The sequence below is a fragment of the Hypanus sabinus genome, chromosome 9, assembly GCF_030144855.1.
Source record: "Hypanus sabinus isolate sHypSab1 chromosome 9, sHypSab1.hap1, whole genome shotgun sequence".
NCBI classification, from domain to species: domain Eukaryota; kingdom Metazoa; phylum Chordata; class Chondrichthyes; order Myliobatiformes; family Dasyatidae; genus Hypanus; species Hypanus sabinus.
Genome location: NC_082714.1, coordinates 96,133,421 through 96,160,644, shown reverse-complemented (window position 1 = coordinate 96,160,644; position 27,224 = coordinate 96,133,421). Strand labels below are relative to the sequence as shown.

The window sequence follows — 27,224 nt, the reverse complement described above, 5'->3', positions numbered from 1 at the left end:
TTTGCCCAGTAGTCAGCAGCCAGTACGTCCGAGAAGGCCCAGAGGAATGCCATAGTCAACCTGTCAACTTCACGGACTTGCCTCTGCATAGCTGGTCGAGGGTGCCGGCTAGTTCCTCCAGCCATAGGGGAGAGTCCAGCCGCTGCTCAGCTTCAGGGTGACCTTTGGCAGATGCTCCCACAGCACCCCCTGCGCCTCGTCACTTGACGGTTCCGGCGAGAACAGGGTCGCATAAAATGAGTGGACTTCTTTAACAATTCTTGCCGGATCCGTGATGGAAGAACTACCGGCAGCTCCACAAGTTGCCTGCGCACATTTATAGCAACTGGATTCTTGACCTCACGAAAGGACCCCAGGACACCTCGAGCTGCAGGTCCCAGCCCCACAGCGCTCCCCTCTTCCCTGGTACTTCCACTAAAGGACTCCAGGTCAACAGCTCTTTCCCAAGCCGCTCGATCTGGGACATCCACTTCTCGGTCAACCCCCCGTGCGTATTCCATGTCCACGTCCCACCGAAGTCTGAGGGAGCGGAATCCGCTCAGTTCTCCCCTCCAGGCTTCCCAGAACCGAGGGAACGAGACCCGGAATCAGCCATCCTCCAGCAACTGGTTGTTGAAATGCCAGTATGTGGACCCCTTCCGCTTAGGCAGCAGGTAACGGCACTAGCCAGATAGAGGCTGTCGAAACGCTGGAGACATGCATCCTGGAAATGTACCGCCGGCCGAGTCGCGAACTTCCTCCTTCTCCTCCTCCAGTCATCCTGAGGAAGCCACACGAGTCAGGGTGGAAGTTCCGCCGGGCATCGACCCAATCAAAAGACGTTCAATTGCTGAAGACAAAGTAATCTCTCTCCTCAAGGGTACACTTAAATCACCCCCGAGAACAACGCACTCACCTCTGTCAATGGAGCCAAATTGCACAGCCATCCGATGAAAGAAGCGCGCCTGCATGGGATCGGGCAGGGGGTAGGGCATATACATTAACATAGTGTAATGGCACATCATCCAAGCTCACAAACACGACAAAGTCTGCAGATGCTGGAAATCCAAAACAATACACACAAAATGCTGGAGGAAGGCAGTAGGTCAGGCAACATCTATAGGAAAGAGTACAGTACACAGACGACGTTTCAGGCCGAGACCACTCATCAGGACTCAGTTGCTAAGCTGTCTGGCTTGAACTCGTTTACATCCGGAGCCAACAATCTCGCTCGAATTGAAGTTGAGGTGACTCATGCCCACCTCCCAAGCCACTCCATGTAGACCCAGGTGGATTCGTCTGTCGGATTCCGGCTCAGTGTGGGTTTCTTGCCGGAAGTTCATCGTATCTGTCCATTCCTTGAGGACTAAGAGATGATGGATCCTGAGTTAAGACTTCCAGCGCCATTGATCTTAATACTTGCTGCTGGAATCTCGATGATAGTGCTATATCTTGCTACGAACGTCCTGACAAGTGGGAGTAGGCCTCCTTACCCAGTGCCCAGGAATTCCCTGAAACAGTGTCGCTCCCTCTCAATCTCTTCCGAATTCCTCTCCTTCTCTTTAAGGATGGTGTGGACGGATTGCCCAATCCCAGGCAACTCCGTTCATCGGTCAGCGGCTAGTCGGGCCTATGCTCTCTGCGCCGAGAGTCTGCGAAGTACTTTTGAATTTGCCCCAGCGTAACAGTCTGAGACTCACTGCAAGGAACGAGCCCCTCGCCATCTCGGTTTCAAAAGATCCCTCCTTGTCCTCTTCACTGCGTTCAGGTGATCCTCATCTTCAATGTCCCGTTTGCACACAGTCACCGCACTACCGGAAACAGCCTCGGCGAGCAGCCCCACCTTAGGCGTGCCACTAACCTCAGGACAAGCGGTGGTGGGGTGGGGGGGGGGGACACTCTAGAAGTGTACAGGTGACCGGCGACCTCACCTCACCCAAAGAAAGGAGCAGAGGGAGGAGGGGTCTATTTCGCGGAGGGGAAGGTGCACGACATAGAGGATCACCTTCTGTACGGGACTGTCACTGGCACGAAGACCCCTTCCACAGTTATTCCCCTGCTCAGGCCCGGGGACGCCTCTCTAGCGAACTGTAGGTAGAAAATGGACTTTTGGTGCATCTTACCGATTCCAATAACGCCCTTATCCCCACACACAGACGCAGCCATCAAAGCTAACTTCTCGGCGCCCAAAGACGCAGCGATATCACATTGTATTGCGTTTTTGAGAGTTATGTCTGAATGGTGGTGGCTCTACGGGAGTTCTTTCAACGGAAGCTACGGCTCGAGTGAAAGAACTTGGTCTCGCCATTTTGGAGTTGCAGCCCGCCATGTTAAAGCCCCACACAGTCAGAAATCAAACACTGCTGAAGTAACTCATTCACGACACTAATCAGTTTTTTTTTAAAGAACAGTTCTGAGAACAGAGAAAGTAGTTTCCTCCAGACAAGCAGGGAAGTCTGTGCGAGGGAACTCCAGTGCGCAGCCGGGCCGCTCCGATGTTCCTCCGCCCGACGATTCGCCGCAAAATGCTCCTTCCGGTCTTCCCCAGCCGAGTACTGCAGCTGGGAGAGGGGTTGTCGGTGTTAACAGCCGGGGAAGTCCATCCCAGCTCCCAGTAAAAATTGGATATGAACCTTGGCAAGCCGCCAGCCATGGTCGCTGCTGCTGGCCGAGCACAGCCACAGCAAAACTTCCTCCGAGAAGAGAACTGCTGCAGTCCGTTTCCAAAGATGAGACACCTCTCTCCTGCATCTTCCTCCGTCCTCGACACGTTCTTCAGGGTTTACTCCAAAATAAATCGACTTTTTTCCGGGAACTCAGACACCACTATCCGTACCACAGTGTGACCCTCCCTCAGAAACGCCCCTCCCATAGTGCGACTCGCCCTCAATATGATCCTTCCCCAGTGAGCCCTCCCCCCCAGTAATACCCATCCCACAATATCGATCCTCCCACACTGTATTCTTTCTTCAGCACAGCCTCTTCCCCCAGTGCAACCCTTCCACAGAAACGCCCCTCCCACCGCGCGACGCTCCTTGCTAGCTGGGTCAGATATCCACCGCTCTCTCCTTACTTTCCCTCTCAGGGCTCTGGTTTAGCAGCACTGGCCCATGCTTCCGAAAGCCACCCACTCCGAGTGTGTTCCATTACAACACCACACAGACACAACACAAGAGATAATTATTATTCAACTGCAAAGGATATCAATTAAACAGTCTAATCTAAGAATGAAACAGGGGATTCCAACAGCCCGTTGTGATGAAACCAGCAGCGCGGGCGAAGTGCAGTTCAAACTGTGAGAAATAGTCCGTTCTGGGCGCCGTCTGTCCCACTCACCTAAACATGGAGAGCAAAAGAGCGAACTTGTCCGGGCTGAGAAAATAACCGGACAGGACATTAAAAAAACACTTGCAGGGATCTGCTAGGCACAGCAGGGCTCTTCGCAGGTGCAATTCAGCTGGCCATTCACGAGGTCTCTGCCAAAGCGAACGATCCCGTCGTTCATGGGCACCGCCTGCTCCTTCTCCACATGAACACTGTCTAAGATGACAGACAGAGAAGCCTCCAGTAGTGAACGGATATCTAACCAATTCTGAGCTGTCCCTGCCCCGGTGTGTGATGGGATAGTGGGGAGGGAGCTTCATTTTGTGTCTGACCTTGGGAGTGTGTGATGGGACGGTGAGGAGGGAGCTTCACTCTGTGCTTGATCCCAGGAGTGTGTGATGGGACGGTGAGTGGGGAACTTCGCTCTGTGTCTGACCCTGGGAGTGTGTGGAGGAGAAGCTCTAGGTACCACCCATGCCCGCAGAATGATCCCTATATTCAGCCACTGGCTGAGCTGAACTCTTCTCCTGTTGCAGAATCTGCCAATTTCGGCTCTGAACGGAATGGCTGCCGCCCAGCTCGGAGCGCTGATGTGCGAATTTACGGGGCAGAACATCACGGACCTACCGGAAGCTGCCTTCAACGCCTCCATCCCACACCTCTGCAAGTGCAAACAATTCAACCCAAGTGCAACTAATATCCTGCGTACGAGGCTGCTTGAAACGCTGGGGTGAGTTCCCTTTAAGGGTCCATAGGGGTGGGAGAGGGAGGTATGGGAGCCGCCTTTCTTTCTGTGCCGCTGGCCCAGGTTAGGCTGTGTGTCAACAAGAACCTACACCGGACTCTGGTGAAATGCTCCAATGGAAGGGCGGGAGCTGTTGTTAGTCGTAACACCGTCCCCAACATAAGCGGGGTTTGCGAGGCGGACACATGGGTGGCGGTGCCTGAGACTGAGTCTGTGTAACTCCAACAGATGGGAGAGATGTGACGAGAGCTCTCCCCATCTCAGTACTCAGAGTTCCGGCCCCTACAACCCTCCCTTTTTCTGTGACCCATTCCGATCCTTCCACCCGCCCCATCCGTCTCTGTAAGCCCCTCCGGCCCCTATATTCTTCCCCGTCTCCAATCCCACCAGCTACACAATCCCCAAATTGCTGCTGATTACACCACCTACCCCCACAGTTGTAGAGGTAAACTACGAAGTTCCCTCCTCAACACAGCGCATCCCGCCATCAAGACTTGAACTTGATGAAGCCTGCGTCTCTGCCGGACCCGCCCTGTCTTACAGTTAGATGCCCTTAGCTCTTTAGAAAGGCGCTCTCGTCTGAGCTGTGGCCAATAGTTACCTTCTGATCTTGTCCAGAGATTCATCTCAGTGGACGGTGGAGGTAGTGACCTCGCTCGGCTCCATGATAACACTGCTAGACGAACGAACCGTGCTACAGCTGCCCAACAGGGTAAGTTCAGATCAGCGACCGGCACAGCCTTCTCATCCGCGGCTCGTCGGGAAGGAAAACAGTGCGGTGTGGCAGGCGCAGGTCTCTCAGCGTCTGCCCAGGAGGGGGTGATTCTGTCACCTGATACATCATACACCAAGCTGCAGAACTTGGAGATGGGGAGCGGGTTGGGGGAGCATAGTTGTCGGATCTTCTCAGGTTTTTATCACCGCATGTGTCGTGAAATTTGTTCTTAGCAGCAGCAGTTCAATGGATTACATAATCTAGAAGAAGAAAATAATAATAATAATAAATAAATAAGTAAATTAATTACAGTATATATGCTTTGAATTCTTGTATGAGTATTCTTCCTGAAAGGGTTAAGGTAAGAGGAGCATTTGATAGCTGTAGGCCTGTACTCGCCGAAATTTAGGAGACTGAAGGGTGATCACATTGAAACGGGCCTCACTTGGAGTATTATTATCAGTTTTTGTTCCCTTTTCGAAGAAAAACTGTGCCGGCATTGGAGAAGGTCCGGAGGAGTTTTACAAGAATGATACGAGGTCTGAAAGGTTTAACGCATAAGGGGCGTTTGATGGCTCTGGGCCTATAGTCGCTGGAGTTTAGAAGAATGGGGAGGAGGGGTGGGGTGGGAAAACCCCTTGAAGCCTATTATTGAAAGGCCCAGATTGAGTTTATGTGCAGAGGATGTTCCCTATAATGGAAGAGTCTAGGATTAGAGGTTACGGATTCAGAATAGACAGGCTTCCATTTAGAACACAGATAGAAACATAGAAAACCTACAGCACAATACAGGCCCTTCGGCCCACAAGGTTGTGCCGAACATGTTCCTACTCTAGACATTACTAGACCTACCTATAGCCCTCTATTTTTCTAAGCTCCATGTACCTATCCAAAAGTCTTTTAAAAGACCCTATTGTATCTGCCTCCACTACCTTTGCTGGCAGCCCATTTCACGCACTCACAACTCAGGGTAAAAAAACTTACCCCTGACATCTCCTCTATACCTACTCCTCAGCACCTTAAACCTGTGTCCTCTTGTGGCAACCATTTCAGCCCTGGAAAAAAGCCTCTGACTAGCCACATGATTAACACCTCTCAACATCTTAAACACCTCTATCAGGTCACCTCTCATCCTCCGTCACTCCAAGCAGAAAAGGCAGAGTTCACTCAACCTATCCTCATAAGACATGCTCCCCAATCCAGGCAACATCCTTGTAAATCTCCTCTGCACCCTTTCTATGGCTTCCACATCCTTTCTGTATTGAGGCGACCAAAACTGAGCACAGTACTCCAAGTCGGGCCCGACCAGGGTCCAATATAGCTGCAACATTACCTCTTGGCTCCTAAATTCAATTCCATGATTGATGAAGGCCAATACACCGTACGCCTTTTTAACCGCAGAGTCAAACTATGCAGCTGATTTGAGTATCCTATGGACTCGGACCCCAAGATCGCTCTGATCCTCCACACTGCCAAGAGTCTTACCATTAATACTATATTCTGCCATCATAATTGACCTACCAAAATGAACCACTTCACACTTATCTGGGTTGAACTCCATCTGCCACTTCTCAGCCCAGTTTTTCATCCTATCAATGTCCTGCTGTAACTCTGACAGCTCTTTGCACTATCCATAACACCTCCAACCTTGGTGTCATCAGCAAAGTTATTAACCCATCCCTCCACTTCCTCATCTAGGATATTTATAAAAATCACGAAAAGTAAGGGTCTCAAAACAGATCCCTGAGGCAGACCACTGGTCACTGACCTCCATGCTGAATATGACCCGTCTACAACCACTCTTTGCCTTCTGTGGGCAAGCCAGTTCAGGATCCACCAAGCAATGTCCCCTTGGATTCCATGCCACCTTACATTCTCAATAAGCCTTGCATGGGGTATCTTATCAAATGCCTTGCTGAAATCCATATATGCTGCATCTACTGGTCTTCCTTCATCAATATGTTTAGTCACATCTTCAAAAAATTCAATCAGGCTCATAAGGCATGACCTGTCCTTGAGAAAGCTGTGCTGACTATTCCAAATCATATCATACCTCTCCAAATGTTCATAAATCATGCCTCTCAGGATCTTCTCCATCAACTTACCAACCACTGAGGAAAGACTCACTGGTCTATAATTTCCTGGTCTATCTCTACTCCCTTTCTTGAATAAAGGAACTACATTCGCAACCCTCTAATCCTTTGGTACCTCTCATGTCCCTACTGATGATACAAAGATCATCACCAGAGGCTCAGCAATCTCCTCCCTCGCCTCCCATAGTAGCCTGGGGTACATCTCATCCAGGCCCGGCGACTTATCCAACTTGATGCTTTCCAAAAGTTCCAGCACATTCTCTTTTTAGTATCTACATGCTCAAGGTTTTCAATCTGCTGCAAGTCGTCACTATTATCACCAAGAGCCTTTTTCATAGTAAATACTGAGGTAATTATTCATTAAGTACCTCTGCTATTTCCTCTGGTTCCATACACACTTTCTCACTGAAACATTTGATAGGTCCTACTCTTTCACGTCTTATCCTCCTGCTCTTCACGTAGAATGCCTTGGGGTTTTCCTTAATCCTGCCTGCCAAGTCCTTCTCATGGCCCCTTCTGGCTCTCATAATTTCCTTCTTAAGCTCCTCCCTGTTAGTTTTATAATCCTCTAGATTGCTTTGGCAGTCAAAGTGAAGGATAATCCCAAGGGTTTCTACAGATATATTAAGAGCAAAAGGATAGTAAGGGATAAAATTGGTCCTCTTGAAGATCAGAGTGGTTGGCTATGTATGGAACAAAAAGAAATGGGGGAAATAATTTTTTTTTTGCATCCGTATTTACTGAGGAAACTGGCAAGGAGACTATGCAAATAAGGCAAACAAGTAGTGAGGTCATGGAACCTATACAGATTGAAGAGGAGGAGGTGCTTGCCGTCTTGAGGCAGATCAGAGTAGATAAATCCCCAGGATCTGACAGAGCGTTCCCTCGGACATTGAGGAGACTAGTGTTGACATTGTAGGGGCCTTGGCAGATATATTTAAAACGTCGGTATCCACGGGTGAGGTGCTGGAGGATTGGAGGCTAGCTCATGTTGTTCCATTGCTTAAAAAAGGGTCCCAAAGGAATCTGGGAAATTATAGGCCAGTAAGTTTGACGTCAGTAGTAGGTAAATTATTGGAGTAGCACTAAGAGATAGGATCTACAAGTATTTTCATAGACAGGAACTTATTAGGGAGACTTAACATTGCTTTGTGCATGGTAGATCACGTTTAACCAATCTACTAGAGTTTTTCGAGGAGGTTACCAGGAAAGTGGATGAAGGGAAAGTAGTGGATGTTATCTACATGGACTTCAGTAAGAACATTGACAAGGTCCTGCATGGGAGGTTAGTTAGGAAGATTCAGTCGCTAGGTAAACATGGCGAGGTAATAAATTGGATTAGACATTGACTCAATGGGAGAAGCCAAAGAGTTGTACTGGAGGATTGCTCCTCTGAGTGGAGGCCTGTGACTAGTGGTGTGCCCCAAGGATCAGTGCTGGATCCATTGTTATTTGTCATCTATATCAATGATCTGGATGATAATGTGGTAAATTGGATCAGCAAATTTGTCGATGATTGGAGGTATAGTGGACAGTGAGGAAGGCTTTCAAAGGTTGCAGAGGGATTTGGACCAGCTGGAAAAATGGGCTTACAAATGGCAGATAGAGTTTAATGCAGACAATTATGAGGTATTGCACTTTGGAAGGGCAAACCAAGGTAGAACATACAAGGTAAATGATAGGACACTGAGGAGTGCAGTAGAACAGAGGGATCTGGGAATACAGATACATAAGTCCCTAAAAGTGGCGTCACAGGTAGACAGGGACGTAAAGAGAGCTTTTGGCACATTGGACTTTATAAATCAAAGTACTGAGTGAAAAAGTTGGAATGTGATGGTGAGGTTGTATAAGGCATTGGTGAGGCCGAATTTGGAGTATTGTGTGCAGTTTTGGTCACCAAATTACAGGAAGGATATTAATAAGGTTGAAAGAGTGCAAAGGAGGTTTAGAAGGATGTTACCGGGACTTGAGAAACTGAGTTACAGAGAAAGGTTGAATAGGTTAGGACTTTATTCCCTGCAGCATAGGAGAATGAGGGGTGATTTGATTGAGGTGTATAAAACCATGATGGGTTTAGATCGAGTGAATGCAAGCAGGCATTTTCCACTGAGGCTAGAGGAGATAAAACCCATAGGACATAGGTTAAGTGTGAAAAGGGAAAAGTTTAAAGGGAACATTTGGGGGAGCGTCTTCACATAGAGAGTAGTGGGAGTGTGGAATGAGCTGCCAGTTGAAGTGGTAAATACGGGCTCACTTTTAACATTTAAGAAAAACTTGGACAGGTACATGGATGAGAGGTGTATGGAGGGATATGGTCCAGCTGCAGGTCAGTGGGACTAGGCAGAAAAATGTTTCGACACAGCCAAGAAGGGCCAAAAGGCTTGTTTCTGTGCTGTAATGTTCTATGTTTCTATGAATCTATCTCTAACATTACCTAGCTCTCTGAACCTTTTATAAGCTTTTCTTTTTTATCTTGACTAGATTTATTACAGCCTTTGTACACCACGATTCCTGCACCCTACCATAACTTCCCCATCTCATTGGAACGTACCTATGCAGGACTTCACACACACATATTCCCTGAACATTTGCTACATTTCTTCCGTACTTTTCCTTGAGAACATCTGTTTCCAATTTAAGCTTCCAATCTCCTGTCTGATAGCTTCATAATTCCCCTTACTCCAATTAAATGCCTTTCTAACTTCCTATCTCTCTCCAATGTTATGGTAAAGGAGATAGAATTATGATCACTATCTCCAAAGTGCTCTCCCACTGAGACACCTGACACCGGACCAGGTTCATTTCCCAGTACCAAATCAAGTACAGCCTCTTCTCTTGTCGGCTTATCTACATTTTGTGTCAAGAAACCTTCCTGAACACACTTAACAAACTCCACCCCATCTAAACCCCTCACTCTAGGGAGATGCCAATCTGTATTTGGGAAATTAAAATCTCCCATCATCACGACAACGCTATTATTATTACACCTTTCCAGGATCTGTTTCCCTATCTGCTGCTCGATATCCCTGTTACTATTGGGCTGCTTATAAAAAACACCCAGTAAATTTATTGACCCCTTCCTGTTTCTAATCTACACCCACAGAGACTCTGTAGACAATCCCTCCATGATGTCCACCTTTTCTGCAGCCGTGACACTATCTCTGATCAACAGTGCTACGCCTCCATCTCTTTTGCCTCCCTCCCCGTCCTTTGTGAAACATCTAAAACCCAGCACTTGAAGTAACCATTCCTGTCCCTGAGCTAAAAGTCTCTGTAATGGCCACCACATCATATCTCCAAGTACTGATCCATGCTCTAAGCTCATCTGCTTTGTTCAGAACAATCCTTGCATTGAAATAGATACATCTCAAACCTTTGGTCTGAGCGCATCATTTCTCTATCACCTGCCTATCCTCCCTCATACGCTGTCTCCTATCTTTCTCTATTTGAGAGTCAGACGCCTCTGCCCCAGTCTCTTCAGTTTGGCACCTGAGAACATTTCTATCACATACAAACCTTTGATTTCTGTCCACACAAGCAGTCCTTGCATGACCTTTATCCTCCTCCACCTCACCATCTGCTCTAACACACTGGTTCCCCTCCCCCTGCAAATCTAGTTTAAACCCCCCGGAGCAGCACTAACTAACCTACCCACAAAGATGTTAGTCCCCCTTCAGTTCAGGTGCAAACTTTCCCATCGGAACATATCCCAGCTTCCCTGGAACAAAGCCCAATTGTCCAGAAACATGAAGCCCTCCCTCCTGTGCCATCAGGAGGGATTTCTTCAGCTAGCGTCTGGTGAGTCTCTTGAATTCTTTGCCGCAGGTGGCCAAGTAATTTTAGGTTGGGAGAGGGATAATAAATCAGCCGTGGGGGTGGGGGTGGGGCCTGAACAGACTAATTCTGCTCTTACGTCTTATTGTCTAAAACTCTAACCTTTAAAATTCCCTGCTCCGGACTGGAAAAATGTCCATGAAAACCAGGGAAAAATTGAGGTGCTGGAAACCAGAAGGGACAAGTGGTTAACCCGCGATGGTTTCAGTTGAAGTGTTATCTCGCAGGAGAATGGGGGCGAGAGGGATGAAAAGCAGCCAGGATTTGATGGCGGAGCAGACTTGATGGGCTGCATGGCCTGATACTACTCCTTTGTCTTATAGCCTTCCTCCGGTTGCCGACTGTCCAGTTTGAAATGTTGAGAGGAAGGGGAGGAGGGAGTCGGTAGTGATCATGCTGAGCAGTGTAGGGTTCGAGGGACGAAAGGTCGTCTCCTGCCTGCGACATTTTCACTCAGAGTACAGGTGGACGAGGACTGATTGGGTGTTATTTGAAGGATTTTTCTGTGCTGTCATGTTGCTGAGGGGTTTTTCGGGTGAACGAGCTTGGCAGGAGGGTTGGGGGAGTGGGAAATCCCAGGTAATTCACTACTTCACATCCGACGCGTTGTTTTTTCCTGTTGCAGAGTGACATTAAGGAAGCCCTGCTGGAGTTCGTGGCCTCCCAGCCCAACGAGAACACAGGCTCCTCCACCGAATTCCAGACCGGATTCAACCTCTCTAACGTCCAGAGAAAGATCTTCCAGATCCTCAGGGAGGAGTCAACAGCGGCAGCGGCTGGCTCACGCAGGAGACGGGCAGGTGAGGCTCTCCGTTTCTTTGCCCCCTCTGTCTCCCCGTCAGACTGGGATCGACACCTCCCGCGTTCCGTCACTTGCTCCGTCGTTGATTACGATGGTGATACGTCCATCTTCAGCATGTCCCCAATCTCTCCCCATATCTCTGTATGCGAAATCTGTCTTACTGACCACTGTCATTGACTCAGCTTCTACAGCCCTCTGTAGGTTGCCAGCGTTCTATTGTGCAGAAGCAGGTCCAGCAACCCTACACGTACATACCAGCCAAGCAGTTCAATTGCGACAGATACATTTGAATCAGGTTCATTTTCACTGAATGTCATGATTTGTTTTTGTGTGGCAGCCTCAGTACAGAGTAATACATAAATTATAGTACAAATTATCATAAGAATATATTTTTAAAAATTGAATAGGTAGCGCAAAAAGAGAACAAAAATAGTGAGGTAGTTGTTCATTCGGAGATCCAATGGTGGAAGGGAAGAAGCTTTACCTAAGATGTTGAGCGTGGGTCTTCAGGCTCCCTGATGGAGGCAATGAAAGAGGATATGTTCTGACCCTGTGCCTCCCGTACCAGACAGTGATGCGACCAATTAGAATGCAAGTGGCGGCTGTGACATATCAAATCTCCTCAACCTCAACCAATGAAATACCGCAAATCTACCTACTTCGTAATTGGATCAATATGTTGGGCTCAGAAGAGATCTTCAGAGATGCTGTCACATAGGAATTTGATCATAATAAATATGAGTTAACATAAACAGTCACAGTAATTATAAATAATTTATAGGAACACAACAATAACAGAATAAACATAAAGACATTCGTTCAAGTTGAGAAAGGGGGAAAATGAATTCAATCCGAGGTGTATTCGGATTTTTTCCAGGCAGGAACCTGATGGCAGTTGTCACATTGTGTGCTGGCAATATCGGAACACAATGCGGAGGAAAGACTCCAACGGAAAAACGACGACCAAGGTTTATTTATAAGAATTACAGCAGAACATTGATGGCTGGCCAGAGCGACACGACGAAACGTAACACTCTCAAAACTAGGACTCCGCAATTATCGCTAATCGCCCATTCATTTAAATAATAAAAGTAACATGGAACTTCCCGATCTTATGAACATAAACTTAAGTTTAAACAAAAAGCACCAGGAGACCAAATTACAAAGAAATAGTCACTCGAGAAAAACACAATGAACTTCAAATGATGATGACTATCGTTAAGCAACAATTAACCAATTCAGGTGCTCTAAGCATCTCGGAACCAACACTCTCCAGCGCCCTTCATAGGCCTGAAGAGTTCACCACAGTATCGAGTGATGCAGACACGGAAGCGACCTCAAGTTCAAGTTCAGTTTGTTAATCACCCGCACACATGTATACCAACCAATGAAACGGTGCTCCTCCGGACTAAGATGCATAACACAGTGCAAGTAACTCACACACAACACATAAAGTAATACTACTGAATAATTTAACAACTAATACGGTGCACATACAGTCTGGGGCCTGTGGATGAAGCTGTATTCCATTCGAACAGCTCTTGTGTTACTAATGCGGTGCCTCCTGCCCGATAATAGGGAGAACTGAGAGTGCTGAGAGTGAACGGGGTGGGGGGAGGGTGTTATCTAAGAGAGAGCAGAGGGAGCTGGTGGGAAGCGGGTAGTGGGAGGAAGGAGCAGGAGCCATGTGACTGCAGACAAATGCCATGAGCCTGCATCTCAAGCGAAACTGACTGTTGATTTCTCTGCCCCAGCGGATTCCTGCACCGTGCGGCCGAGCACCGATGAAATACAGATGCTAGGAGAGGGCAACAGCCAGTGGAGCGTGGATCAGCTGGCGTGCATGACCACCCAGACTTTCGCCGACTCAGTCGATGTACTGGGGATGGTCAGCAGTTTCTCCAGAGATCAATACTTGGCTCTAAAGAACAAGGCCATTGAGGTAGTAACGGTGGGCTGGGTACCCGGGGGGACAAACCGGTGTACGCAGGGAGATCTGATCCCGGGCTGAGTCAGCACCACCTATCCGCGGCGCTCCTCACCCTTTGGCGCACCCATGACAACTGATGAGGGCTTTTGCCTAGAACTGTTCACAGTGCTCAAGATGAGGCCTGACCAGTGCCGTTTAAAGCCTCAGCATCACATGCCTTTTCTGTAGATGCTGCCTGGTCTGCGGAGTTCCTCCAGCTTTTTGTGTGTGTTGCTTTGGACTTTCAGCATCTGCGGATTTTCTCGTGCTTATGACAACATCCCCTCTTGGCGCTCTCCTGGCGCCACCACGCCCTACCTCTCGACATCCCTCTGGTGCTACCCCTCCCCTCTGGTGCTCGCTCAGTGCATCGTCCTCTTCCTCCCTCTCTTCGGCGCCCCACCCCCGTGGCACACCCTTCGCAACCGCCTTGGCGCTCCCCCGGCGACTCACCCACCTCCATTCCCTCGACGCGTCCAAGGCGCCGCACCCTTCTTCTTTCCCTCCGTGTTCCCCCAGCCCCAGCTCCTCCAACTCGCGACGCTCCCTCACAGTAATGGTGGAAGTGCGGTAGAGAGGGGGGATCACAGCCGGTGTGTGCGTGTTGCAGACGTGGGGTCCAGTGTCCAGTTTCATCCCTGAGAACATCGCAGACCTGAATTGCATCCTGACAGCCATGTCTGCCAGCGAGCTCCGCTCCATGGACCTAGGCGCCGTTGATACCCTCGACGCTGTCTCGGCCTGTCCGACCTGGACCGAGGAGCAGGTAATTCCCGACTCTTCTAAGCCTCGCTCACGCTCAGATGTGTCTTGCTGCGGTTCCTGGCGGTCAGCGGGTGGAGGGGGCGGGGTGTGGAGAAAGGATAAGACGTGCAGGAGGGAGGGAGAAGAGGCTACTCTTTTACGGAGGGAACCCCGGGCTGTGGGTGGTCGAGGAGTAAAAGCTGTGTGTGGCTAGGAGGGTAAGGAGGGAGAGCGGCGGGGGGGAGGGATGAGTTAGAAGGTAGAGGTGAGGGTGAGAGCAGAGGGGAGGATTGGAGGTACAAAGGCGAGAGAGAGGAGAGGCGAGAATGGAGGGGAGAAGATGCGGCCGGGGATTGAGTGTTGGAGAGGATATCAGACATTGCATTATGCGGAGGGAGAGCCAAGTGGTCACAAGTGACCAGGAAGCACTGTCAGTCGGCAAATAGTCATTGGTGGAAAGGAAATTCCCGAGGATGGAAATGTGGGCGTGGGTGGTGTTGGGAGGGGGAACATTTCAACTACTGAAATGGTAGCGTGGCGGTTAACGCGTATATATACGTATATATAGACGTCTTGGGAGTTGATCAGTGCCCCAGGTCGGGGGTTTCCGCTGCCCATCAGAGTCCATGGTTAGAGGGAGGGGGATCGGATCAGTAGAAAAACATGACTGTACACCCGTAGTCACGAGGTGTGTTGTAAGGGATGGGGAGGGGTTTGTTGCTGGGATAACTCTGTGCCTTCTTTCGGTATTGATTAACCCGTTCCCCTTGGACCACAGCGGACCGCTATTCTGGAAAGATATCTGGCTCTCAGCGAGATGACTGCGGCCTCGCTGGGATCCATCGAGCTCAGCGGCCTGGGGAGCTTTGCCTGTGCCATGAACACGACCTTCATCTCACATCTACAGGAGAAAGCATTCAGGTGAGACACCATCCCTCAAGACTTTAACCCTGCCCCCCTTCCCTCTCCTTATCCTGCCACTACACCAGGACACCTCCCCACTCCATCCACAGGCCTGACACCCTCACGCTTACTCCATCTCCACCTCTCACAGTTCCTACACTCCTCCAGGCCTCTATCCCACCACACTCCACGTGCAACAACATACCCTTCCCTGAACTCGTCCCTTTCCTCAGAACACCGGTCCTCCTCATTCCACAGGTTCACCCTCACCACTCCCACAGATTCTCTCCCTTTCCCTATCCCAGCCAACACTCCTGACCCCTCCCACAGCTCCTCCCCCTGTCCCTGCTCCAGGCCAACACCCTCTAATCTTCCCCACACCTCATCCTCCTCCAACCCTTCCTTTCATTTAGACCTCCTTTGCCCGTTCCCTCCTCCACAGCTTCTCTCATCCCTTCCAGCAACTCAGCACCTCCCTTACCCCTCCCTTTTCCAACCCTGTACGGCACTTTCCTTTCCGCTTCAGCCCCTCCCCTCCTGTGCCAGGTAGGATGGATTAGCGCTTCATCAGCTTTTAAATCCCGACCATTCCCTATAGGTCATAGGCGGGAACAGGATACTGGGATACCGCCAGACAGTTGCCGATATCTTCCCTCCGATCCTTGAAAAATTGGGGATTCGGCCACCCGTGTCATCTTCTCATCTTCACATCTACTCTATCGAGGCCTTTCAATATTGGATAGGTTTCAGTGAGGTCACCCCCCCACCACCCACCATCACCAGCACCATCCTTCTAAACTCCAGTGAGTAGAGGTCCAGAACCATGAAACGTATTTCATATGACAAGCCTTTCAATCCAGGAGTCATTTTCGTGAACCCCTTTGAACCCACTCCAATGTCAGCACCTCATTTCTTAGATAAACTGCTCCTAATAGTCCAAGTGAGGCCCCACAAGTGCTTTATAAAACCTCAACATTACCTTCTTATTTTTATTTTTTAGTCCTCTCAAAATGGATGCTAACATTGCAACTGCCTTCCCCATCACCGACTAAACCTGCAAATTAACCTTTAGGGAATACTGCACGAGGACTGCAAGTCCCTTTGCACCTCAAATTCATGAATTTTCTCTTTATTTAGAAAATAGTTTACGCTTTTATTGTTTTCTACCAAAATGCATGACCATATACTTCCCGATACTACTTATACCATCTACCACTTGTTTCCCATTCTGCTAATCTGTCTAAGTCATTCTATAGCCTCTCTACTTCCTCAAAACTACCTGCCCTTCTACTCATCTTTGTATCTTCCGAAACTTGGCCACATAGCCATCAATTCCGTCATCGAAGTCATTCACATATATAATGTAAGAATAAATCGTTCCATGGCAGACCTATGTAGAATACCATTGGTTACCGGCAGCCATTCAGGAAAGCTTCGTTTATTCCCACTCTTTACCTCCTGCCAAACGGCCAGTGCTTTATCGATGGTAGCATTTTTCCTGTTACAACACAGGCTCTTATCCTGTTAAGCAGCCTCATGTGTAGCACCTTATGAAAGAACTTCTGAAAATGCGTACACAATGTCCCCCTATTACCCTTTGTCTATCCTTCTTGCCATTTTTTCAAAGAATTCCAACGTATTCGTCAGGCAAGATCTTCCTATTCTATTATGTGCCTCCAAGTACCTCAAAACCACATCCTCAACAATCGACTCCAAAATATCCCCAATCACCGAGGTCAGACTAATTGGCCTATCATTTTCTTTTTCTATCTCTCTCCCTGCTTGAAGAGTGAAGTGATATTTCCAATTTTTCAATCCTGTGGAACCATGCCAGAATCAATTGATTCTTTAAAGGTCATTACTAATGCCTCCACAACCTCTTGCCTCCTTAAGCTCCCGGAGATGTTTACCATCTGTTCCACGTGACTTATCTACCTTTAGACCATTCATTTCCCATGACTGTCCTCCCTCGTAAAGGCAACTTCACAGACTTCTACCCCTGACACTCTATAACTTCCAGCATATTGCTAGTGCCTTCCACAGTAAAGTTATTCTGTTCATCTTCAATTTCCTGTCCCCCGATTACTACCTCTCCAGTATTATCTTCCAGTGGTTCGATATATATTCTCGCCGTTCGCTTACAGTTTATGTATTAGAAGAAAGCTTCGGTATCCTCTTTAATATTATTGGCTAGCTTACCTGCCTATTCCATCTTGTCCTCCTTTATGAGTTATTAGTTGCCTTCCGTTGGTTTTTAAAAGCTTCCCAATCCTCTTACTGTGCACTAATGTTATAATACCATCTGCTTGGCTTTTATGTTGGCTTGGAGTTCTCTTGTCAACTATGCTTATGTCATGCTGCCCTTAGAATGCCAATTTTGTCCAGTTCCCCTCTCATGCCTCCGTAATACCCTTTATTCCACTGCACTACCTATACATCTGACTTTAACTTCTCCTTCTCAAATTTCAGGGTGAATTCAATCGTACTATGATCGCTGTCTCCTAAGGGTTCCTTTTCCTTAAGCTCTCTAATCAATTACATTTCATTGCATAGGACCCACGAGTGCTGACCCACCAGTGGGTTCAACCACAAGATGCTGTAGGAAGACATCTTGTAGGCATTCTCCAAATTCTCTCGGGATCTAGCACCAACCGGATCTTTCCAATTTTGGGATATGGAAAAGGGTATAGTCATATACCCCTTTGTCATGCATTTTCTATCTTCTGTTGTAATTTGTAGATTACATTTTTTCTACTGTTCGGGGGTCTGTATATAACTCTTGTCAGGTTTTTAAACCTTGCAGTTCCTTTACTCTATCCACGATGATTCCCACATATGGCTCCTCTTTCTAATGATTTCTTTTTTTAAATTTTGTTAACCGTGTCACGCCACCCCCTCTGCCGACCTTTCTGTCCTTTCGTTAATACTTGGACGTTAATGTTCCAGCTCTAATTTCCACTCAGCCACGATTCAGTGATGGCCGCAACATCATATATGTGGTTCCGTATATGGCGCGCATTCAAATATCGCACCGCAAGTTCTGTATCCACACTTTTCGATTTTGTCCGCCTTTTGCATTGCATCTCATCCAGTGGACACAAGTGTGTGAGACTGGTGATCTCACCGATCTCTTCTGTTCTTAGAAACGCTGCTGGCCCACCGATCTCCTTCCGCATTCAGACCAATCCCGTCCGCCCGGCGTCACCCACACCGATCTCCTCTGATCTGAGAGATGTTGGTGACCCCACCGATACCCATCCGCCTGCTCCGCTCGGTAACATCCCCATCCATCCGCGTCTGTCCGCACCGCCCGGCCACATCCACATCCATCCCTATGCGTCTGCTCCGCCCGGCCCTATCCACACTTCCTGCAGCCTCCGATTACATCCGTCTCGAAGCTTCTCTGCTCACAAAAGACACGCCTACTCCCACCCTTCAGTCCGTCTGCTGCTCCCACTTTCTTTCTCCAACCCACACAAAGGAACTCTCTCCCCGATCCTCAACAATCAGGTGGGAGAGGGATGGTGGTGAAGCTTTCCTTGGGCTGAGGCTGGGAGGCTACCATGCCATTGTACTTGGTATGAAGGGAAAGGAGGGAGCTTCATTCACAGACTGTGCGGCTCAATAGGATTCTCCTCCCCTGTGACAGTGCAGCAGCCAGGAGCCTAGGGATGCAGGCGTGTGCCTCCGAGACCCTGGACGCACTGAAGGAGAGAGCAGTGAATGTTTTCGGCCCCATCACAGGCTGGGAGGCGGAGATCATGACGGAGATGGGCTCTATCGTTGGTAAGCTTAACATCCCCCGCTCTATCCCGGACTCCACCTTCTATACAGACCGTTTAATCAGGTTCTTGCAGAGTGTGAGAGATTGCGTAGAAGGAGCGTCGTGCTGCGGGAGGGGTATTGAGGAAGGAGCGTCGCACTGTGGGACGTTAATGAAGAAGGATTGTCGCACTGTGGTAGGGGTAGTGAAGAAGGAGTGTCGCGCTGTGGGACAGTGATGAGGAAGGAGTGTCGCGCTGTGGGAGGGGTAGTGAGGAAGGAGCGACGTGCTGCGGGAGGGGTATTGAAGGAGGGTCGCGCTGTGGTAGGGGTAGTGAAGAAGGAGCGTCGCGCTGTGGTAGGAGTAGTGAAGAAGGAGTGTCGAACTGTGGGACGGTGATGAGGAAGGAGTGTCGCACTGTGGTAGGGGTAGTGAAGAAGGAGTATCTCACTGTGGGACGGTGATGAGGAAGGAGTGTCGCACTGTGGGACGGTGATGAGGAAGGAGTGTCGCACTGTGGTAGGGGTAGTGAGGAAGGAGCGTCGCACTGTGGTAGGGGTAGTGAAGAAGAAGTGTCTCACTGTGGGACGGTGATGAGGAAGGAGTGTCGCACTGTGGGACGGTGATGAGGAAGGAGTGTCGCACTGTGGTAGGGGTAGTGAGGAAGGAGTGTCTCACTGTGGGACGGTGATGAGGAAGGAGTGTCGCACTGTGGTAGGGGTAGTGAAGAAGGAGTGTCTCACTGTGGGACGGTGATGAGGAAGGAGTGTCGCACTGTGGTAGGGGTAGTGAAGAAGGAGTGTCTCACTGTGGGACGGTGATGAGGAAGGAGTGTCGCACTGTGGTAGGGGTAGTGAAGAAGGAGCGTCGCACTGTGGTAGGGGTAGTGAAGAAGGAGTGTCTCACAGTGGGACGGTGATGAGGAAGGAGTGTCGCACTGTGGTAGGGGTAGTGAAGAAGGAGCGTCGCACTGTGGTAGGGGTAGTGAAGAAGGAGCGTCGCACTGTGGTCGGGGTAGTGAAGAAGGAGCGTCGTGCTGTGGTAGGGGTAGTGAGGAAGGAGTGTCGAACTGTGGTAGGGGTAGTGAGGAAGGAGCGTCGCGCTGTGGTAGGGGTAGTGAAGAAGGAGTGTCGCGCTGTGGGAGGGGTAGTGAGGAAGGAGTGTCGCACTGTGGTCGGGGCAGTGAGGAAGGAGTGTCGCACTGTGGTAGGGGCAGTGAAGAAGGAGTGTCGCACTGTGGTCGGGGTAGTGAAGAAGGAGTGTCGCACTGTGGTCGGGGTAGTGAAGAAGGAGCGTCGCACTGTGGTCGGGGCAGTGAGGAAGGAGTGTCGCACTGTGGTCAGGGTAGTGAAGAAGGAGTGTCGCACTGTGGTCAGGGGAGTGAGGAAGGAGTGTCGCACTGTGGTAGGGGTAGTGAGGAAGGAGTGTCGCACTGTGGTAGGGGTAGTGAAGAAGGAGTGTCGCACTGTGGTCAGGGCAGTGAGGAAGGAGTGTCGCACTGTGGTAGGGGTAGTGAAGAAGGAGTGTCTCACTGTGGGATGGTGATGAGGAAGGAGCGTCGCACTGTGGTAGGGGTAGTAAGGAAGGAGCGTCGCACTGTGGTAGGGGTAGTGAGGAAGGAGTGTCGTACTGTGGGACGGTGATGAGGTAGGAGTGTCGCACTGTGGTAGGGGTAGTGAGGAAGGAGTGTCGCGCTGTGGTAGGGGTAGTGCAGAAGGAGTGTCTCACTGTGGGAGGGGTAGTGAGGAAGGAGTGTCGCACTGTGGGAGGGGTAGTGAGGAAGGAGTGTCTCACTGTGGGAGGGGTAGTGAGGAAGGAGTGTCGCACTGTGGTAGGGGTAGTGAGGAAGGAGCGTCGCGCTGTGGGATGGTGATGAGGAAGGAGTGTCGCACTGTGGTAGGGGTAGTGAGGAAGGAGCGTCGCGCTGTGGGACGGTGATGAGGAAGGAGTGTCTCACTGTGGGAGGGGTAGTGAAGAAGGTGTGTCGAACTGTGGTAGGGGTAGTGAAGAAGGAGTGTCGCACTGTGGTCGGGGTAGTGAAGAAGGAGCGTCGCACTGTGGTAGGGGTAGTGAGGAAGGAGCGTCGCGCTGTGGGACGGTGATGAGGAAGGAGTGTCGCGCTGTGGTCAGGGCAGTGAAGAAGGAGCGTCGCACTGTGGTAGGGGTAGTGAGGAAGGAGTGTCGCACTGTGGTAGGGGTAGTGAAGAAGGAGTATCTCACTGTGGGATGGTGATGAGGAAGGAGTGTCGCACTGTGGGACGGTGATGAGGAAGGAGTGTCGCACTGTGGTAGGGGTAGTGAGGAAGGAGCGTCGCACTGTGGTAGGGGTAGTGAAGAAGAAGTGTCTCACTGTGGGACGGTGATGAGGAAGGAGTGTCGCACTGTGGGACGGTGATGAGGAAGGAGTGTCGCACTGTGGTAGGGGTAGTGAAGAAGGAGTATCTCACTGTGGGACGGTGATGAGGAAGGAGTGTCGCACTGTGGGACGGTGATGAGGAAGGAGTGTCGCACTGTGGTAGGGGTAGTGAGGAAGGAGCGTCGCACTGTGGTAGGGGTAGTGAAGAAGAAGTGTCTCACTGTGGGACGGTGATGAGGAAGGAGTGTCGCACTGTGGGACGGTGATGAGGAAGGAGTGTCGCACTGTGGTAGGGGTAGTGAGGAAGGAGTGTTTCACTGTGGGACGGTGATGAGGAAGGAGTGTCGCACTGTGGTCGGGGTAGTGAAGAAGGAGTGTCTCACTGTGGGACGGTGATGAGGAAGGAGTGTCGCACTGTGGTAGGGGTAGTGAAGAAGGAGCTTCGCACTGTGGTAGGGGTAGTGAAGAAGGAGTGTCTCACAGTGGGACGGTGATGAGGAAGGAGTGTCGCACTGTGGTAGGGGTAGTGAAGAAGGAGCGTCGCACTGTGGTAGGGGTAGTGAAGAAGGAGCGTCGCACTGTGGTCGGGGTAGTGAAGAAGGAGCGTCGTGCTGTGGTAGGGGTAGTGAGGAAGGAGTGTCGAACTGTGGTAGGGGTAGTGAGGAAGGAGCGTCGCGCTGTGGTAGGGGTAGTGAAGAAGGAGTGTCGCGCTGTGGGAGGGGTAGTGAGGAAGGAGTGTCGCACTGTGGTCGGGGCAGTGAGGAAGGAGTGTCGCACTGTGGTAGGGGCAGTGAAGAATTAGTGTCGCACTGTGGTCGGGGTAGTGAAGAAGGAGTGTCGCACTGTGGTCGGGGTAGTGAAGAAGGAGCGTCGCACTGTGGTCGGGGCAGTGAGGAAGGAGTGTCGCACTGTGGTCAGGGTAGTGAAGAAGGAGTGTGGCACTGTGGTCAGGGCAGTGAAGAAGGAGTGTCGCACTGTGGTAGGGGTAGTGAGGAAGGAGTGTCGCACTGTGGTAGGGGTAGTGAGGAAGGAGTGTCGCGCTGTGGTAGCGGTAGTGCAGAAGGAGTGTCTCACTGTGGGAGGGGTAGTGAGGAAGGAGTGTCGCACTGTGGGAGGGGTAGTGAGGAAGGAGTGTCTCACTGTGGGAGGGGTAGTGAGGAAGGAGTGTCGCACTGTGGTAGGGGTAGTGAGGAAGGAGCGTCGCGCTGTGGGACGGTGATGAGGAAGGAGTGTCGCACTGTGGTAGGGGTAGTGAGGAAGGAGCGTCGCGCTGTGGGACGGTGATGAGGAAGGAGTGTCGCACTGTGGTAGGGGTAGTGCAGAAGGAGTGTCTCACTGTGGGAGGGGTAGTGAGGAAGGAGTGTCGCACTGTGGGAGGGGTAGTGAGGAAGGAGTGTCTCACTGTGGGAGGGGTAGTGAGGAAGGAGTGTCGCACTGTGGTAGGGGTAGTGAGGAAGGAGCGTCGCGCTGTGGGACGGTGATGAGGAAGGAGTGTCGCACTGTGGTAGGGGTAGTGAAGAAGGAGCGTCGCACTGTGGTCGGGGTAGTGAAGAAGGAGCGTCGTTCTGTGGTAGGGGCAGTGAGGAAGGAGTGTCGCACTGTGGTAGGGGTAGTGAAGAAGGAGCGTCGTTCTGTGGTAGGGGCAGTGAGGAAGGTGTGTCGAACTGTGGTAGGGGTAGTGAGGAAGGAGCGTCGCGCTGTGGTAGGGGTAGTGAAGGAGTGTCGCGCTGTGGGAGGGGTAGTGAGGAAGGAGTGTCGCACTGTGGTCGGGGCAGTGAGGAAGGAGTGTCGCACTGTGGTAGGGGCAGTGAAGAAGGAGTGTCGCACTGTGGTCGGGGTAGTGAAGAAGGAGTGTCGCACTGTGGTAGGGGCAGTGAAGAAGGAGTGTCGCACTGTGGTCGGGGTAGTGAAGAAGGAGTGTCGCACTGTGGTCGGGGTAGTGAAGAAGGAGCGTCGCACTGTGGTCGGGGCAGTGAGGAAGGAGTGTCGCACTGTGGTCAGGGTAGTGAAGAAGGAGTGTCGCACTGTGGTCAGGGCAGTGAAGAAGGAGTGTCGCACTGTGGTAGGGGTAGTGAGGAAGGAGTGTCGCACTGTGGTAGGGGTAGTGAGGAAGGAGTGTCGCGCTGTGGTAGGGGTAGTGCAGAAGGAGTGTCTCACTGTGGGAGGGGTAGTGAGGAAGGAGTGTCGCACTGTGGGAGGGGTAGTGAGGAAGGAGTGTCTCACTGTGGGAGGGGTAGTGAGGAAGGAGTGTCGCACTGTGGTAGGGGTAGTGAGGAAGGAGCGTCGCGCTGTGGGACGGTGATGAGGAAGGAGTGTCGCACTGTGGTAGGGGTAGTGAGGAAGGAGCGTCGCGCTGTGGGACGGTGATGAGGAAGGAGTGTCTCACTGTGGGAGGGGTAGTGAAGAAGGAGTGTCTCACTGTGGGAGGGGTAGTGAAGAAGGTGTGTCTCACTGTGGGAGGGGTAGTGAAGAAGGTGTGTCGAACTGTGGTAGGGGTAGTGAAGAAGGAGTGTCTCACTGTGGGAGGGGTAGTGAGGAAGGAGTGTCGCACTGTGGGAGGGGTAGTGAGGAAGGAGTGTCGCACTGTGGGAGGGGTAGTGAGGAAGGAGTGTCGCACTGTGGGAGGGGTAGTGAGGAAGGAGTGTCGCACTGTGGTAGGGGCAGTGAAGGAGCGTCGCACTGTGGTCGGGGCAGTGAGGAAGGGGTGTCGCACTGTGGTAGGGGTAGTGAAGAAAGAGTGTCTCACTGTGGGAGGGGTAGTGAGGAAGGAGTGTCGCACTGTGGGAGGGGTAGTGAGGAAGGAGTGTCGCACTGTGGTAGGGGTAGTGAGGAAGGAGTGTCGCACTGTGGTAGGGGCAGTGAAGTAGCGTCGCACTGTGGTCGGGGCAGTAAGGAGTGTCGCACTGTGGTAGGGGCAGTGAAGAAGGAGCGTCGCACTGTGGTCGGGGTAGTGAAGAAGGAGTGTCGCACTGTGGTAGGGGCAGTGAAGAAGGAGCGTCGCACTGTGGTCGGGGTAGTGAAGAAGGAGTGTCTCACTGTGGGAGGGGAAGTGAAGAAGGAGTGTCGCACTCTGGTAGGGGCAGTGAGGAAGGAGTGTCGCACTGTGGTAGGGGCAGTGAAGAAGGAGCGTCGCACTGTAGTAGGGGTAGTGAGGAAGGAGCTTCGCACTGTGGTAGGGGTAGTGAAGAAGGAGTGTCGCACAGTGGTCGGGGCAGTAAGGAAGGAGTGTCGCACTGTGGTAGGGGTAGTGAGGAAGGAGCGTCGCACTGTGGTAGGGGTAGTGAGGAAGGAGTGTCGCACTGTGGGACGGTGATGAGGAATGAGTGTCGCACTGTGGTCGGGGCAGTGAGGAAGGAGTGTCGCACTGTGGTCGGGGCAGTGAAGAAGGAGCGTCGCACTGTGGTCGGGGCAGTGAGGAAGGAGTGTCGCACTGTGGTAGGGGTAGTGAGGAAGGAGTGTCGCACTGTGGTAGGGGTAGTGAGGAAGGAGTGTCGGGTAGTGAAGAGGGAGTGTCGCACTGTGGTAGGGGTAGTGAGGAAGGAGTGTCGCACTGTGGTAGGGGTAGTGAAGAAGGAGTGTCGCACTGTGGTCGGGGTAGTGAGGAAGGAGTGTCGCACTGTGGTCGGGGCAGTGAGGAAGGAGTGTCGCACTGTGGTAGGGGCAGTGAAGAAGGAGTGTCGCACTGTGGTCGGGGTAGTGAAGAAGGAGTGTCGCACTGTGGTCGGGGTAGTGAAGAAGGAGCGTCGCACTGTGGTCGGGGCAGTGAGGAAGGAGTGTCGCACTGTGGTCAGGGTAGTGAAGAAGGAGTGTCGCACTGTGGTCAGGGCAGTGAAGAAGGAGTGTCGCACTGTGGTAGGGGTAGTGAGGAAGGAGTGTCGCACTGTGGTAGGGGTAGTGAGGAAGGAGTGTCGCGCTGTGGTAGGGGTAGTGCAGAAGGAGTGTCTCACTGTGGGAGGGGTAGTGAGGAAGGAGTGTCGCACTGTGGGAGGGGTAGTGAGGAAGGAGTGTCTCACTGTGGGAGGGGTAGTGAGGAAGGAGTGTCGCACTGTGGTAGGGGTAGTGAGGAAGGAGCGTCGCGCTGTGGGACGGTGATGAGGAAGGAGTGTCGCACTGTGGTAGGGGTAGTGAGGAAGGAGCGTCGCGCTGTGGGACGGTGATGAGGAAGGAGTGTCTCACTGTGGGAGGGGTAGTGAAGAAGGTGTGTCGAACTGTGGTAGGGGTAGTGAAGAAGGAGTGTCGCGCTGTGGTAGGGGCAGTGAAGAAGGAGTGTCTCACTGTGGGAGGGGTAGTGAAGAAGGAGCGTCGCACTGTGGTAGGGGTAGTGAGGAAGGAGCGTCGCGCTGTGGGACGGTGATGAGGAAGGAGTGTCGAACTGTGGTAGGGGTAGTGAGGAAGGAGTGTCGCACTGTGGGAGGGGTAGTGAGGAAGGAGTGTCGCACTGTGGTAGGGGTAGTGAAGAAGAAGTGTCTCACTGTGGGACGGTGATGAGGAAGGAGTGTCGCACTGTGGGACGGTGATGAGGAAGGAGTGTCGCACTGTGGTAGGGGTAGTGAGGAAGGAGTGTCTCACTGTGGGACGGTGATGAGGAAGGAGTGTCGCACTGTGGTAGGGGTAGTGAAGAAGGAGTGTTTCACTGTGGGACGGTGATGAGGAAGGAGTGTCGCACTGTGGTCGGGGTAGTGAAGAAGGAGTGTCTCACTGTGGGACGGTGATGAGGAAGGAGTGTCGCACTGTGGTAGGGGTAGTGAAGAAGGAGCTTCGCACTGTGGTAGGGGTAGTGAAGAAGGAGTGTCTCAGTGGGACGGTGATGAGGAAGGAGTGTCGCACTGTGGTAGGGGTAGTGAAGAAGGAGCGTCGCACTGTGGTAGGGGTAGTGAAGAAGGAGCGTCGCACTGTGGTCGGGGTAGTGAAGAAGGAGCGTCGTGCTGTGGTAGGGGTAGTGAGGAAGGAGTGTCGAACTGTGGTAGGGGTAGTGAGGAAGGAGCGTCGCGCTGTGGTAGGGGTAGTGAAGAAGGAGTGTCGCGCTGTGGGAGGGGTAGTGAGGAAGGAGTGTCGCACTGTGGTCGGGGCAGTGAGGAAGGAGTGTCGCACTGTGGTAGGGGCAGTGAAGAATTAGTGTCGCACTGTGGTCGGGGTAGTGAAGAAGGAGTGTCGCACTGTGGTCGGGGTAGTGAAGAAGGAGCGTCGCACTGTGGTCGGGGCAGTGAGGAAGGAGTGTCGCACTGTGGTCAGGGTAGTGAAGAAGGAGTGTGGCACTGTGGTCAGGGCAGTGAAGAAGGAGTGTCGCACTGTGGTAGGGGTAGTGAGGAAGGAGTGTCGCACTGTGGTAGGGGTAGTGAGGAAGGAGTGTCGCGCTGTGGTAGGGGTAGTGCAGAAGGAGTGTCTCACTGTGGGAGGGGTAGTGAGGAAGGAGTGTCGCACTGTGGGAGGGGTAGTGAGGAAGGAGTGTCTCACTGTGGGAGGGGTAGTGAGGAAGGAGTGTCGCACTGTGGTAGGGGTAGTGAGGAAGGAGCGTCGCGCTGTGGGACGGTGATGAGGAAGGAGTGTCGCACTGTGGTAGGGGTAGTGAGGAAGGAGCGTCGCGCTGTGGGACGGTGATGAGGAAGGAGTGTCTCACTGTGGGAGGGGTAGTGAAGAAGGTGTGTCGAACTGTGGTAGGGGTAGTGAAGAAGGAGTGTCGCGCTGTGGTAGGGGCAGTGAAGAAGGAGTGTCGCACTGTGGTCGGGGTAGTGAAGAAGGGGCGTCGCACTGTGGTCGGGGCAGTGAGAAAGGAGTGTCGCACTGTGGTCAGGGCAGTGAAGAAGGGGCGTCGCACTGTGGTCGGGGTAGTGAAGAAGGGGCGTCGCACTGTGGTCAGGGTAGTGAAGAAGGAGTGTCGCACTGTGGTCAGGGCAGCGAAGAAGGAGTGTCGCACTGTGGTAGGGGTAGTGAGGAAGGAGCGTCGCGCTGTGGGACGGTGATGAGGAAGGAGTGTCGCACTGTGGTAGGGGTAGTGCA

General features: G+C 51.6%; 1 protein-coding gene across 1 annotated transcript in view; it reads left to right on the top strand.

Annotated features, from left to right (window-relative positions):
• The window catches only part of LOC132398883 (stereocilin-like), a 150,086-nt gene that overhangs the window by 107,323 nt on the left and 15,539 nt on the right, over positions 1-27,224 (top strand). Inside the window, exons 45-51 of the mRNA XM_059978715.1 lie at positions 3,840-4,033; positions 4,667-4,760; positions 11,316-11,490; positions 13,247-13,434; positions 14,072-14,227; positions 14,984-15,126; positions 18,758-18,894. Of these exons, the coding sequence (XP_059834698.1) occupies positions 3,840-4,033; positions 4,667-4,760; positions 11,316-11,490; positions 13,247-13,434; positions 14,072-14,227; positions 14,984-15,126; positions 18,758-18,894 (1,087 nt within the window). The remainder of the gene's footprint in view (positions 1-3,839; positions 4,034-4,666; positions 4,761-11,315; positions 11,491-13,246; positions 13,435-14,071; positions 14,228-14,983; positions 15,127-18,757; positions 18,895-27,224) is intronic.